The sequence below is a fragment of the Calidris pugnax genome, unplaced genomic scaffold (assembly GCF_001431845.1).
Source record: "Calidris pugnax isolate Ruff unplaced genomic scaffold, ASM143184v1 scaffold39, whole genome shotgun sequence".
Lineage (NCBI taxonomy): Eukaryota > Metazoa > Chordata > Aves > Charadriiformes > Scolopacidae > Calidris > Calidris pugnax.
The window spans coordinates 7,602,563-7,616,366 of record NW_015090828.1 but is presented as its reverse complement, the minus strand read 5'-3'; the positions used below and the strand labels follow the sequence as shown (position 1 = coordinate 7,616,366).

At 38.7% G+C, this 13,804-nt stretch overlaps 1 protein-coding gene across 1 annotated transcript in view; it reads left to right on the top strand.

Moving 5' to 3' along the window:
* CTNNA3 (catenin alpha 3) overlaps window positions 1-13,804 on the top strand; it is a 497,320-nt gene that overhangs the window by 117,055 nt on the left and 366,461 nt on the right. Inside the window, exon 6 of the mRNA XM_014940453.1 lies at window positions 9,025-9,288. Coding sequence (XP_014795939.1) covers window positions 9,025-9,288 — 264 coding nt within the window. The remainder of the gene's footprint in view (window positions 1-9,024; window positions 9,289-13,804) is intronic.

Sequence of the window (13,804 nt, the reverse complement as noted above, 5' to 3'; positions counted from 1 at the left end):
GAGTGTGTGAGGATATGTCATTCATTTACTTGATTCAGCTTGTTTTACTTTTGAGGGTTTTTTTAATTAGAAAAATAGGAAAGTAGCTTCTTTTAAATATTTGGGAGGTATTTATAATGAATGTTTAAAAATAGTCAAACTGTAACTGGAGTTTGACAGAAGCATAGGAGCAAGGGCAATGAATATTTGTTGAGCATGCAATCTGTGCAAAAATAGCAGTTGGAACAGGCTGTCTGATATGAGTCGTGTACCTGTTTATTGTTAATGATTTCACATCTTTCATATTGAGATATTAAATCTAGGAAAATTGAACTGTGCTGTGTTCAAGACCAGGAAAAACTTTTACCTAGGGGAACCTGAGCTGATTTGTTGGAGAAATAGATCCTGAGCTCTTCTGACAGGTGGAATACTTTTAGACATTATTATATATATAACTGCATATCGGTGAAAATGTTAGTGGACCATGTATAACATGACTTTTCACTATTAATAGTTTTACTGTAGATGTAGCTTAATACCACTAAGGCAGAGAATGAAACAAGTTTTCAATCTAATCAATATTCCCCGAATCCCCTTTAGTTTTAAAATCTCAGAAGAGAAGCAAGTAAAAAATAACAACATATGGTATTACGTGAATTTAATAGAATTGCAGAAATAAATAACTGTGGATAAATGTCATTCTGCCACATTTTTAAATGAGTCATCTTCCATTGAAAAAATCCCAGGCCAAAATATTTCCTTAAAGCTTTAACAGCTTGAATATACATTAATGTTAGTAGTTCATATTTTCCATACCTTTGAAATAACTACCATATGAAAGATCTTGTATTGAGTCTTGCTCAATATGTTTTACTTTGGGGTTTTTTGTGTGTGAGTGATTACAGAATAGTTTTAAACTGTCACTTCTCTCAAATGCCAGTTTTCAGGTGTCTTTACTCCTATGAAAGAAGCTAGGTCCTGCTTTGGAGTATCTTCTGAACTTCCTACTTCTGCAAGCTCCATGTTCTGCGTTGTTTGCCTTGTATTACTTTATTTAGACATGTATGCACAAATCCCTTCTCTAGTCTAGTGAAAACTGTGATAGATTGCTTTAGTATTAAACTTTACATTAGAGTATAAATTTTCTTGACCACCGGAGCTATGTGTCAGTCTGAGCTCTCTTCTCTCAAGGATGGACGTTAACAAGCGGTTTGTTTAGCTGAAAGCATAAGATGGAATTTTAAACGACGTAGGTCAAGCTAACCCTAACTGATACAACATGCTCCTAAAACAAATAATTACACATATCAGCCGTTTAGCTTTCTGGAAAGAGATCTCCAAGTCACATTAAGAACTAAGCACTGAAAACAAAGCAAGTCTAGATAGTAAAAGAAAGCGATACCATGAAAACACTGGGCTTCTGAAAATTTTAAACCATATTTGATGGCAGCATAAAGACAAGGTATTCCTGAGATAGAAACGTTAATGAAGAAAAACTGATTGCTGCTTTACACCTTAAATTATGTAAGAGAACTGTAGGCTGCTGCTGTCCTACTTCTGGGTGTTTCTGCAGTGACTATCCTATTTTCAGGTGCTTGGAATCAAGTAAGGTTGGTATATCATTCACTCCTTCCCATCCATTATTTTGTCATCTTCCTTACACTTTTTCACTCTCACTGTTTTATCTCCCCCATTTCCTGTTTTCCTCTCTTCAAATTAATCTATATTTCTGCTTTATTTCCTTCCTCTCTTTTTCCTTACTGTTCTCTCCTTCACTTCATTAGCCATCTCCTGCTCTTCAAGATTTGACAAGATCTTCTAGAGGTTCTTAAACTCAGATCTGGTGTTTAATGTGGGAGCCTTCTTGCTGATGAATGTTTCCTGCTCTATTTCCAGGCATGCTCATTTATGACAAATGTGACCATAACCGTACTAGGAGAAAACCTTTGTGAGCTAATAATTAAGTGATGTATGTTTGCAGAAAAGGGATTGCTGGGCTCAAAGAAAAATTCTTACAGGGAAAAATTGCTTTGCTACCTTTCAAAATCAGCTACTTCATCTAGGAGACTGATAGTTAACAGAGCAGGGTATTAGAAGCGTGGGGACCCAGTTCTGAAATAATGGATAGAGAAGTGACAACAAGGTGTTGCTCTGTCATCTGTAATGGGGCTGAAGTTGCTGAAGCATATGAGACACAGCATATTGAGCAGTAGTTGCATTCTGATGCAACAAAGTCATCAAAAGAAACTGAATCTTCCCTATCTGAACAGCAAATTCCTGAAAAACATAAGTAAAATTTAAAAGCTGGGATATTAACTAGTCATGGGCAGTTTTTAATACTTTGTATAAGATAGCTTTGCTTTTCTGTGGTATTATATGTCAGTTTGAGTATGAGTAATAGTAAATAGGTATAGATGCAGAGAGAAAGTTGCAAAACTTCATTTCTAGTGGGAATCTCAGTCCTGTAAATCTGATGCCAGTTTTCTCTAAGTTGACTGAAAGTTATGGAAAGTGTGGCATCTTCCTAGAGGCAGAGGGTATTAGGGCTTAGTCCTATGATGACATTGACATGTGTTTGCACTGGAACACTTCACATTTTGTGTATTCCTGCGTAAGACTGATGCAAATAAAGTCTGCCCACAGTTTATAGCCATATGGAGTATAGGTATTTTGTGTGTGTTTGCAAAACTTCATTTCTAGTGGGAATCTCAATCCTGTAAATCTGATGCCAGTTTTCTCTGAGTTGACTGAAAGTTATGGAAAGTGTATATATATGGTGCATATATACTCTGTGTACACACTGTAGTATAGTTCAGGACGAGCTGCATAGAACTGCCAATGACTTCTGAAGTCAGGAAAAATACATTTGGAGGCCAGTTAAGACTTTTTTAGTAGAAAGTTAGCTTGGAATTCCTGACATTCAAACACATATTGTGTTGCTGTTTTGTAAACAGATTCCGGATTTTGTCTTCAGACCTGGTCAATCTATAAGATACATCTTCTAAAATGGCTTACTTCTGTTATGCCAGCAAACACTGTTGTGTGGGGATTATCAACATTCAGCATTGTCAATCAGAGAAATCAGAAAGGAAATAGCTTTAGATTTCTGGAGTGTAACAGTGCTAATTTAATTCATGTCCAGTTTGGACTGGAGTCATACCTGGAAACCTGTGTATTTTTTAAAAAATGCAAAAACGTGGACAAACTGGCTTTAGAAATACATGCTTTCTGTGAAGAAGCAGATGGGATATTTTTAAGAAGAGTTTCCAGTGAGTTTCCATCCCTATGACACTGGAAGCTCTAATAATTTGCTTTCTAGAGTACTTAAATCTGTCAGTGACTGGGGAAGGGAACAGACGGATTTTGATTCTGTCAATGAGAAATGCACAAAGATGTTTTTAAACAAATTTCTTTGATTCAGCACTGTCCTGAATCCACTGGCACTCCTTCTCGGCGGTGTTTCACTTGCTGGGAATGCACGTGAGGTGACCTTTCGTGGTCAGTGTGGTACAGCTCCAGCAATGGTTTGTTTGTGCTAAGGAAGCCATTTTCCCGAGTCAGGCGTTTTCCCCATCTGTGTCTGTCTCTTTTGCCCTTAGAGTCTCTTGTGTAGGCCATCAGGTTCAGAGGTGTAGTTAAGAGTCTGATGTGGAGGAAAGGGGTCATTAGGTCATGGTGTTCAACTTCTGTAAACTTAGTGTTTTGTAGAGCGGGCAGGGTCGGCTTTATGATAGAATTCATGACAGGCGATCCCTCCTGATGGGAAATGCTTCTGAGTTCAGAAGAAGGTGCTGTGGGGACTGGCCGCTCTCTGAGGCGGCAGCCTCACCACCTGGGGCCTTGAAGCACTGCCCTGCATCCAGGTGAGCCAGCCATGCCAGGAGATGGTTCTACCAAGAGCCCAGACCACCAGGAAAGTTTGTGGTGACAAGGAGGGTCAGAGGACAAGCTGGGAAGTCAGTCCGTGGATTGGGTTGAGGGTGAGGCCTGTTGGGAGTAGCCAGGGAAGAGACAGCCCTGTGGTGTCTCAGAAGCGCTGTGGTGACAGGGCGGGATGGAGCTCCAGGGGTCCTCTTGGTGAGGCCTCACCTCAAGTACTGTGTCCAGTTTTGGGCCCCTTACCACAAAAAAGACATTGAGGTGCTGGAGAGGGTCCAGAGAAGGGCAACAAAGCTGGTGAGGGGTCTGGAGAGTAAGTCTTATGAGGAGAGGCTGAGGGAGCTGGGGGTGTTCAGTCTGAAGGAGGCTGAGGGGAGGCCTTATCGCGCTCTATAACTACCTGAGAGGAGGCTGTAGCAAGGCGAGGGTCAGTCTCCTCTCAAATCACAGGAGATAGGACAGAGGGAAATGGCCTCAAGTTGCGCCAGGGGATTTTTTTGTCACAGTTAGGTTGATGTTTGGACTAGATGATCTTTAAGGTCCCTTCCAACCTAGAAGATTCTATGATTCTCTGATTGTAGGTCAGCCTGTGGGCTGAGGTTTGGACTGGGGGCCCATGGACAGGCAGGGGGGACGGCCTCAGGAATATAGTTTAGTGATTTTTTTTTTTTAAATTATTTTTATTGCTTATTTCTTATTTATTTTTTTGTCACAGTTAGGTTGATGTTTGGACTAGATGATCTTTAAGGTCCCTTCCAACCTAGAAGATTCTATGATTCTCTGATTGTAGGTCAGCCTGTGGGCTGAGGTTTGGACTGGGGGCCCATGGACAGGCAGGGGGGACGGCTGTGGCTGAGCTGGAGACCATCAGTCCTGTGACATAGCTCAGACAGGGACTGAAGGTCCCAGAGTGAGCTGAGCTGGGGCTCTGGGGCCCACGGGTGAGGGTGAATGGAGGCCCCACCTGAGGCTGGGCAGGGCTTTTGAGGCCTAGCAGTGCTCTCAGGGCCCCGACAGCTATAAGACTTTAAAACCTGCGTGGAAGTATTATCTTGGACAAGCTGCCACAGCTGAAGAGCAATATGGCAGTTAGTATCAACCCCAGATCTTTTATCACTTCCTTGTCTGTGAGATATTTTCTTCCAGTCAATAAGACTACACAGTATTTCTGAAATATGTAAACTGGAGCCATAGCCAGATAAGCAGTGAATGAATGCACTCAGAAGAATTTGAGCTTTGTTATTGTTTTTGAGTCACCAAATGCACACAATTTGGCAGTCACTTTTGACTGAAAGCTGAACGCTAGAGCCCAAGTATAAGCTGTGGTAAAAAGTAACTCTGTAGTAGTATGAAATTTTGGGGGTTTGTGAGTCTGTGTTTTTCTTAGATATCTAATTCAGTTCAATGGCATCTGTCTCTGCAGAGAGTCAGCTGGGGGACTGCGGCACACTTTATTTGAAGCTGTCTTTGTGAGCCTTATTTTGACTGCAGCCAGTGCAAAATATGGCAGTGTGATTTATACCCCCAGTGGTGCCTGGATCCCATGAGCTGTGCTGATATGAATACTTAGTGAACAAGAGCTGGCTTCCTGGTGTATTGTGCTGTCAAACCTTGATTGTATTAAGCATGATAAAGAGCAGATTTTTTTTATTTTATTTTATTTTTCTTACTGAGATAGTGCAACCAAAGCTTAACTGTGACGGTAGTTTTCAAGTTTTCTATTCAGAATCTTCTTGTCCGTTCACCATGTTTGGCTGGAACAATCCAAAGCTGGGAATCTGTGGCTATCCATTCATTTTGTGTTCTTATCAGGGACAGACAGGTACAGGTAAGACAAAGACAGAATGGTATGTCCCAGGGGGGCTGGGACAGCAGCCTGGGGAAGTATCACTCTTAGATTGGGAATGTTTGGAGACAGGATTATCTTTGATCTCAACTGGTCTCATATAACATATCCAGAGCTCAGCTGCTGAGTTAGTATGGAAGAACACATTCCAGACTATCAGAAATAGTCCACTAGTCTAAAAAGAATTTGGAATAAGAGGAAAGTGGTGAGCTAGGAAGTAAAAGAAAAACAGGCTAAAGCTCAGTATCGTAGCTGGATGAACTACAGATGCTCATATATTATGATATGAAGAGAGAAGTAGTAAGAAATGGTTTGGAAAATTTCTTTGTGGTCGTATTCGTCTTGTGCCTCTGTGGGTGGAAGATGATCCGTCCATACTTGCAACAATCTCTGAGTAACGCAAAATTTGGTCATAGTATGTGTTCTGTGCCTCTTGTTCTGGCTGTGTTTTAGAGATACTTCAATCCTTTATGTACATACTTTTCCCTGTATGATTCAGACCTTTAGAAGTCTACAGTCTTAGTTTGGAAACTTGTCTGAAAAGCGTGCAAGTCATTCAAATTTAGCATAGTGCCCATCAACTTGTTTAGAACTGTGATGGTTCGATAGTTCAGAGGAGAATGTTAACACTCTGCTTGTAGTTCTCAAGTGATATGTTCTGTCAAAGGATGACTTAAAAGAAACTATACTTTCTCAGTGTTGCTTTCTTGTGTTTCCTAGTGGTATATTCTCCTTGACAAGTAAAAAAGGGATCAGATGGTTTCTGTGTTTTTCTCTCCAGAGGAAAAATTTTACAGGCTATGGGTTAAGAATGTGTTTATAGAGACTAAGTTCCTACCTCAGAGGACTAGTTACATTATTCTGATAATCCACGTATGCCAAGATTTGATAGAGAAGTCATTCAATTATAGGGTTTATTGGCCCATTTGTGCAGAAGATGAGACTAAGATTATCAACTCTCTCTTCCTGTTCACATCAAAAATCTTGGAGGAATTAATTTTTCATCAAGATGGAAAAGAACAGTGACCCTACAGCTTCTTTTGGGGCTCTCCAAGGCTCTCAACTGAACAACAAAGTTGAGTTTCATTGGTCTAAGCATTATGTTTTTTAAAAAAGTGCTATTCAACAAAAGTGAAGCTCTTCATTGATGAGTTTACCAAGACTGTGATTCTGAAACTGTACACAGTACTGTGCAGAACAAAACATTCTGTCTTTTAGAAACAGTAATACATCAAATTTTTTAGACTGTTTCTGGGCAGGTTTCCGGATGCCGTGTTACTGACTGGTCATTACTGGCTTTGTGCTACTGGCTTGCCAGTTTTGGATTTCTTACGAACCCCTCATTCCTGATTAGACAATGCTGTTTTAGAGGGAGAATGTCAGACATTTGCATTTGGAAGGACTTCTGAGTTTGATTGTTTGCATGTGATGCAGCAAAGTAAGCAATGTTCAAGAACGGAAGGCAGCTAGGCTGAAGTGTTGGATTTACTTACTGTTGTTATCTCTAGGTCTGTAGGTTCATTTCAGCACAGGAGAAAAGGGAGCGTTCTGTTGCCTTGTAATTTAATTGTAGGAAAGGTTAGTTTCACTAGTTAGAACAAGAGTCTGTGTTTAACAATAAATAACACTTTTTGCTGAGAGCGCACTAGAGAAATTGTAGGTGCTTTACCAAGATTGGAGGTGCACTAGTATTTGGATTTGAGCACACAATTGCCCAATGACTTCATTGGGCAATGAAGTCATTCCTGCATAGTCATGATTCACTGATATACTGGTTTATTGAAAATATAAAAATATGTTAACATTAAGAAAATAACTCAGTTTTCTGCTTCAGATGATCAGCTGGTTAGACCATTGTCTGCTTCTGTTTAAGGCTCCACTTCTCTCTCTCTCCCTTCCTCCCTCTCTCATTTGTGGTGGATTTTTTTGTTTTGTTTTGTTTGTTTTTAACTGTAGCCCTGAGATTTCCAAGTTAGCCTGAGGAAATAAAGTGCAGTCCTGTGTCCAATGCATATCTAGCAGTAAATGAGATTTTAAAAACATCGGACTGGTTCATTTAATATTGAATGCTCTTTTCTTCAGCTAAAAACTTATAAACTTTAGGAAGTGAGAAGTAGGTACTGTGATGCTTTTGTAAATAATGCATATAGAGCCTGATGCAATGCAAAGGAAAATAATTAGAAAGACTTCAGCTTGCTTTAGAGCAGGCTGCAAGCAGTTTTGTATGCATTTTGTTGTTCATACTTCATTGTGCCTCTTCTCATCATTTGAAGCTGGTGCCACAGGCTTTTATTGTTCTGATGTGCTATTTTCCCTTCCTTTCTTTATTCCCCACCCTGAATTTAACTGTCTCCTTCACCCAAGCCATTTTGCAAATACCTACTAGTTTGGTTTTTTGTTGTTGGGTTTTTTTTTTCCCCCCAAAGGAACAAGATGCAGAAGGAGAGTTGGGAGAATATCTAGAGTAAAATAGGATGAGACAGGAGTCTCCTTACAATCCTGATGTTGACTGTATGGTTATCCCAAAATCCATAACTTTCAGCTGTGCAAATAACAGCTTCCAAGCTTGGTTCCTAGCAACAGTTAAATCTGATTTGGCAGCTCTGTTGAATTGTGTGTTACTTGTTGTCCGGGTTGGCATGAGACAGTAGGGTTTCAAGGAGATCTGGGTGAAGAAGGGAGGAACAGGATGAGTGTGGTAAGATCCATGAGTGCTTTAAGTGTATACGTAGCAGGGACAGAGGGAAAACAGGCAGTGGCACTTCACAGCGATGGCTTCTCTCAAGCACCTTTTTCATTTCCACACCTTCCACACTCCCATGATTACAGGATTCTCATCCCTGACCTGCTGTTCCTTTCTGCAGTGTGCTTAGGACATGTGCTGGTAGGGCAGGAAAAAAAAAAAAGCAGGAAATCTGTTTAGATGCAACAGTTACAGAATTCCATGCTTAATCCTGTCTGCACCTCTGTCTTCTCTGTTGTTCATGAAGAAAGACATAACTGGGAGAAAAGACAGCTAATTTCCAGGCCCGCTTTCTCATGTGCTTAAAAACAACCAAAATGTGGACAGTTCATGGTGCTGGTTATAAGATACAATAAAAAAATGGTTTTTTTGTTTTTTTTACACAAACTTTGTTCATTCCTTCTGAGATAAAGATGATTCAATTGTAAGTACTGCTGTAGTCCATTTTCACAATCTTTGATGAATTTAACTTGATGTTTCTTTAAACAGAGTAGAGAGAGGAAAAAAAAATGTTTATACATTACTTGTCAGATTTGAAGTGCTTTTTGAAATAAATAGCATGTTCTTTTGCTGACAGGATTTGAAATCTAGCAATCAGCGAGATGAAATTGCTGCAGCACGTGCATCCCTGAAGGAAAATTCCTCTCTCCTACATTCAATATGTTCAGCTTGTTTGGAACATTCAGATGTTGCATCCCTTACAGCCAGCAAGGATTCAATTTGCAATGAAATACAGAATGCTCTCAATGTAATTTCTAATGCTTCCCAAGGAGTTGGAAATCAAGTGGGACAACCTACACCTCACACAGCTACTCTTGGAAGTGCACTTGATGAGCTTGAGGTACGTAAACCCATAAACTTGTGAAACTGCAACATTTTTTGAAAAGTGTTTTATTTTTTTTATTATTTTTTTTTTAAATTAACTGTTGCTATCATAAGTGACAGACCTAAAAGCGTTAGAAATTAATGCTCTGTTTAGTCCTAGTCTAAACAGTATCACTCTAAATTATTTCATTGGGATGGATCACATCCTTCAAAGGAGTTTGGAATTAAGTTTTCATGTATGTTCAATATTTGAGTTCGTTGGAGCAGCAGACAAGAAGTAGTTCCAAGTGTGTCACTAATGGTGGAGACAGGCACATCTTTGAGTAAGTGGGCAGAACCCATGAGTTTAGTTTATAAATAACAGTAATTATCAGATGATGATGGCCACTGCTACCTTGACTGAATTTGAACTAGAACATCACAAGTTGAAGTCCTTTGCTCCAAAATTTGTCATTGACTTCATTATGTAATTTATATAATTGAAGAATTTAGAAACCTAATTATATTTTATGCTTATCATTAAATAGTGACATAACCAGTATGCTTTCCCAAATTGTGCATTACTACTTCTATTATTTAACCAAATACTTGGAGAAAGTCAGTTCTTTATCTACTTCTGACCTCGTCCTAAGCTTTTGTATTGAGCTTTCCCTTTTTCTCATGGCTGCTATGGCTCTTTTCCATTGTCCTGCCAAAAATTGTCCTTCTGTAGATGAAATTACAGACCATGCCTCCTCGTCTGGTGTAACTTGCATAGGCCCAGATTAACAAAAGGAATTAAAGTTTCCAAACACATTGCAATATAGATCTTTTTGGTTGTAAATTCTTGCACTTATCAGATCTCAGCCTTGGAACTCCAATATTGATACATTTCCAGGAGAAGTGATGTTATGAATGATGGTAATAGATACTGTCTGAAGTTTTCAAGGAAAGGTTAGAGAAATACATTGAAATCCATATATGATGCAAATCCTGTAGTGGCAGTTTATTGATCAAAATGGACTCTCAGTCATACTCAAAGCTGCATCTGACAGGGTTTTCCCCCGAAAAGGGACAAGCTATAATTACCTGTTAGATGTTATCCTTCCTTGCTTCTCCCACTGGGTTTTAAAATAACAGTTTCTAATCTGTTTTATTAATAAATGGAAGAAAAAAAGAATCATTTAAGAGTAGTACATGATCTGTTACAATGAAACTCTAAATGACAAGTTACTTACTTTAAATAAAAGCTATCATTTACCTGTTTTACTTGTAAAAATTTTTTAAAAAATTTGGCAAAAGGATTGCATCTTCTGATCTCAGATTAATTCATCTTGACCATATGTGACCATTACCATTTTAATGATTTTTTTTTTTTTTAAAGTAATTAAATTTATTATTATTGGTTTAACATTTAAGAATTATGATAATCACAAAAGGGAAAAAATTATCTTTTGGATTGGATTTGTTTTTATTCAGGAACGTAAGAGCATAGAAGTCTGACTGTTCTATGAAGCTATTTGTTTATGGAGTTTTAAATATACTTTTACCTGTGTAACACAAAAGGGAATTGAATCTGTGTGAGTTAGATAAAGCACAATTTATAGAGCATTTAACTTGTTAAAATGATTTTATGAATTAGATGTTTGCACTTTTCTTTCTTTTCTTTCTTTGCAGAAAGTTCTATTGGTGAAGGACCTGAAATAACCTTTGCTCTATCTTCTTGTTGCAAATACAGTGCCATGAAATAGATTGATACAGTAAATAGTCTGTTGGGAACAAATCTCATTAAATGTTTATAGTGTGGAAATGTATCATGGAGCTTACCCAACAATCTAGTATCTAGATGTTTTGCAATGTCATTCTTCCTTTGCCAGTGCTGGCAGTGTGAAAGTTATTACAGATTTATAGGTGAGAAAACCAGCAGTAAAATTAGAGCAGCTAACTCTTAAATCAGTAGATTCTCAAGAATTCCTCTTAGAGGCTCCATATAGCTACCATGTCATTCATGACGTTACAGATTTGGTTGCCTATTAAGATCAGTGTTAAAAGAGCCTGTAGGTGTGGGTTATCTAATGCCTTTCACCGGTCTTGCATCTTCTGAGTGCAAAGAGATTTGTCACAAAATGATACAAGTCTTGCCTGCCTGACTCTCTGTCAGCGTAGTCATCTGATATGTGGTCCTTTAATGACCAGGGCTATCTGGCAGAGCAATTACATAGGAGATGTCAAAATACTGTAAATCAGTCCCAAATGTCAGGAAATATAACCACATTTCTGGATACTCGTGATCCCCCTTTCTCATGGATCAGAAGACCAACAAGGGAGAAAATAGGGCTCTAACAATTCTGTTTGAATGCTCCCTTGTGTTTAAGCACTCGGGGAGCTCACCATTGTTTAGCCCTGTTAAAGCAAAGCTGCAAAACTGCTTGTAGCCTATCTGGTGTCTTCTGATTGGTTGGAGATTGGATTGGCTTTTCTGCATAGATGCACTAATAAATATTTGATGAAATTGCTTGAGGAATTTAATCTGTGGGCAGAATCTTAAATCGTATTTTCCTGGTTATTATTGCCTGGACCTTTTTTTTTAATTATTTTTATTTAGAGCTGAACTGTAGTAGCTTTTTTGCCAGTGCAATTTGTCCATCTTTGCATGAACTTTCTACAAACTGTCTCTTAAAGGAAGACATTTCTACTCTGGTTTCATCTGAGATTTAAAGGCAGTCATTTTACAAGCTAAATTGCTAATTGGCTGTAGCCTTTCAGGTGTGTTTAGTCTTCTGCCATCAATGAAGCTGTTTCTTTCTGTAGTAACACCTAAATATTCTACTTGTCAGGTGCATTTTACATGATGATGGATGTTGTACGTGTAGCCTAGTTTTGAGGGTGCTTACTTGAGATACAGGAGCACAACAGTGAAGTTGCTGCTCCAGTGAATAGTGACCAGGTGGCAGAATTCCAGCAGAGGTCCATACAACTCTTTGCTATTCAGAGCCCTAATGTGAATGAGGGAATTTCCAATATCCAATAAAAAAACCTGTCTTCCACATCAGAAAGGAATGTCCTGATCTCTGGATACTTCCCTTGCCATCTGTTGCATCTAAAATTAGTTTGAAATTATCTATTAGGAGTAAGTTAATTATATATATATTTAAAGGTAAATATTAAACATCAGTGACTAGTTTTATGTAGTTTTCTGAATTGTACTAATATGCTAATTATTAAAGTCAAAGCTTTTTCATGTTTAAAATGCTGTGCCTTTGGATATAGCCAAAGTAGCGAAGACCTAGATAATGCAGTCATTAAACACTTGTTATGCAGGAAAACACAGTTCCTACTGCTGAGAACTATTTTGATTTTGCTTTTAAAGTTATGCATTATTACTTAGAGAGGCGACAGCTGAAAGGGGTTAATTTCCCCTGAGTTTCAGTGTCCTTAATGGCAGTTCTTATTACTTCTTTACAATTTCCATTCCTGCATTTCCCTAATTTCCTGAAATGCATATTGTGTATAAGACATGTAGTAGCTTAGCCTACCTCCAGGTAAATTGGGTGCAGTTTTCCTTTGCCTTCAGCCATAATCTCACTATTGTTAGGAAGCTCAGCAAAGAGAGGAAATGAGGAAAAAATGGGTGTCCTATACTAATACTCCTAATGTGTATCTAAGTTATCCTTGTGAACAAGTGGTATCTTACTGCCTTCACCCTTCCAGTGAAGTGTCTTCAGGTACATTTCCTTCCTTCTGTGGAAATAGCTATTATAGGAAAGGACGCAGGAGTCTTAATGCTGTAATTGCAGTAGGAAAGCTGCTGATGGTGACATTAAGAGCTGGATTACTGCACCTCTCAGGCCTGGCTCTAGGCATTGGCAAGTAAGAAGTTGCCTGCAAAAGCAAAATGACTTCCTATGCTGTTGTGTGGGAGAGCCAGTCTGGCTTCATCTGCTGCCAGCAAGAGGCTAGGGTATATGGAGATATTTCAGAGTAGAAGAGCAAGCCATCTTCGTTCTGGCCAAGCCTTCTTTCTTTTCTTTGGATTTTAGCCTTCCTGGTGAGATCCCCCAGACCCTGGCAAGATTTCACCTTTTCTTGCCTTTTTCTTCCCTCTTTCTTCCCTTTTCTTTCTCTTTTTTTTTTTTTTTTTTGTAATCCAGTGAACACTGACGTGCAACTAGCTGATTTGACATTTTAGGCCGCCTCAAAAAATAGCTGACTTCTTAAAGTAGGTCTTTTACTACTTAAAGATTCACTTTTGCTCATTTTTTTTATAAGGCAGTATGTGGCTTATGTAGCTTGCTTTATTACACCCACTCTGGCCACTGAATTAGCTGTTTTTCTTCACTAGTTAAAAGTAACAATCAATAAAATATTAATAAATGAAATCCTTTGATTTACTCTATGGTGCATATAGATGGTATTATAAAATCATCCCACTTCACTTTTCTGTAGTCTGTCTCAGTGCTGTTTAGCTCATTAATACTTTAATTCATGCAGATGAGGTTAGTCTCCACTGAAAAACAACAATTCCTAAATCAGAAGCCCCATGTTATCTTTTA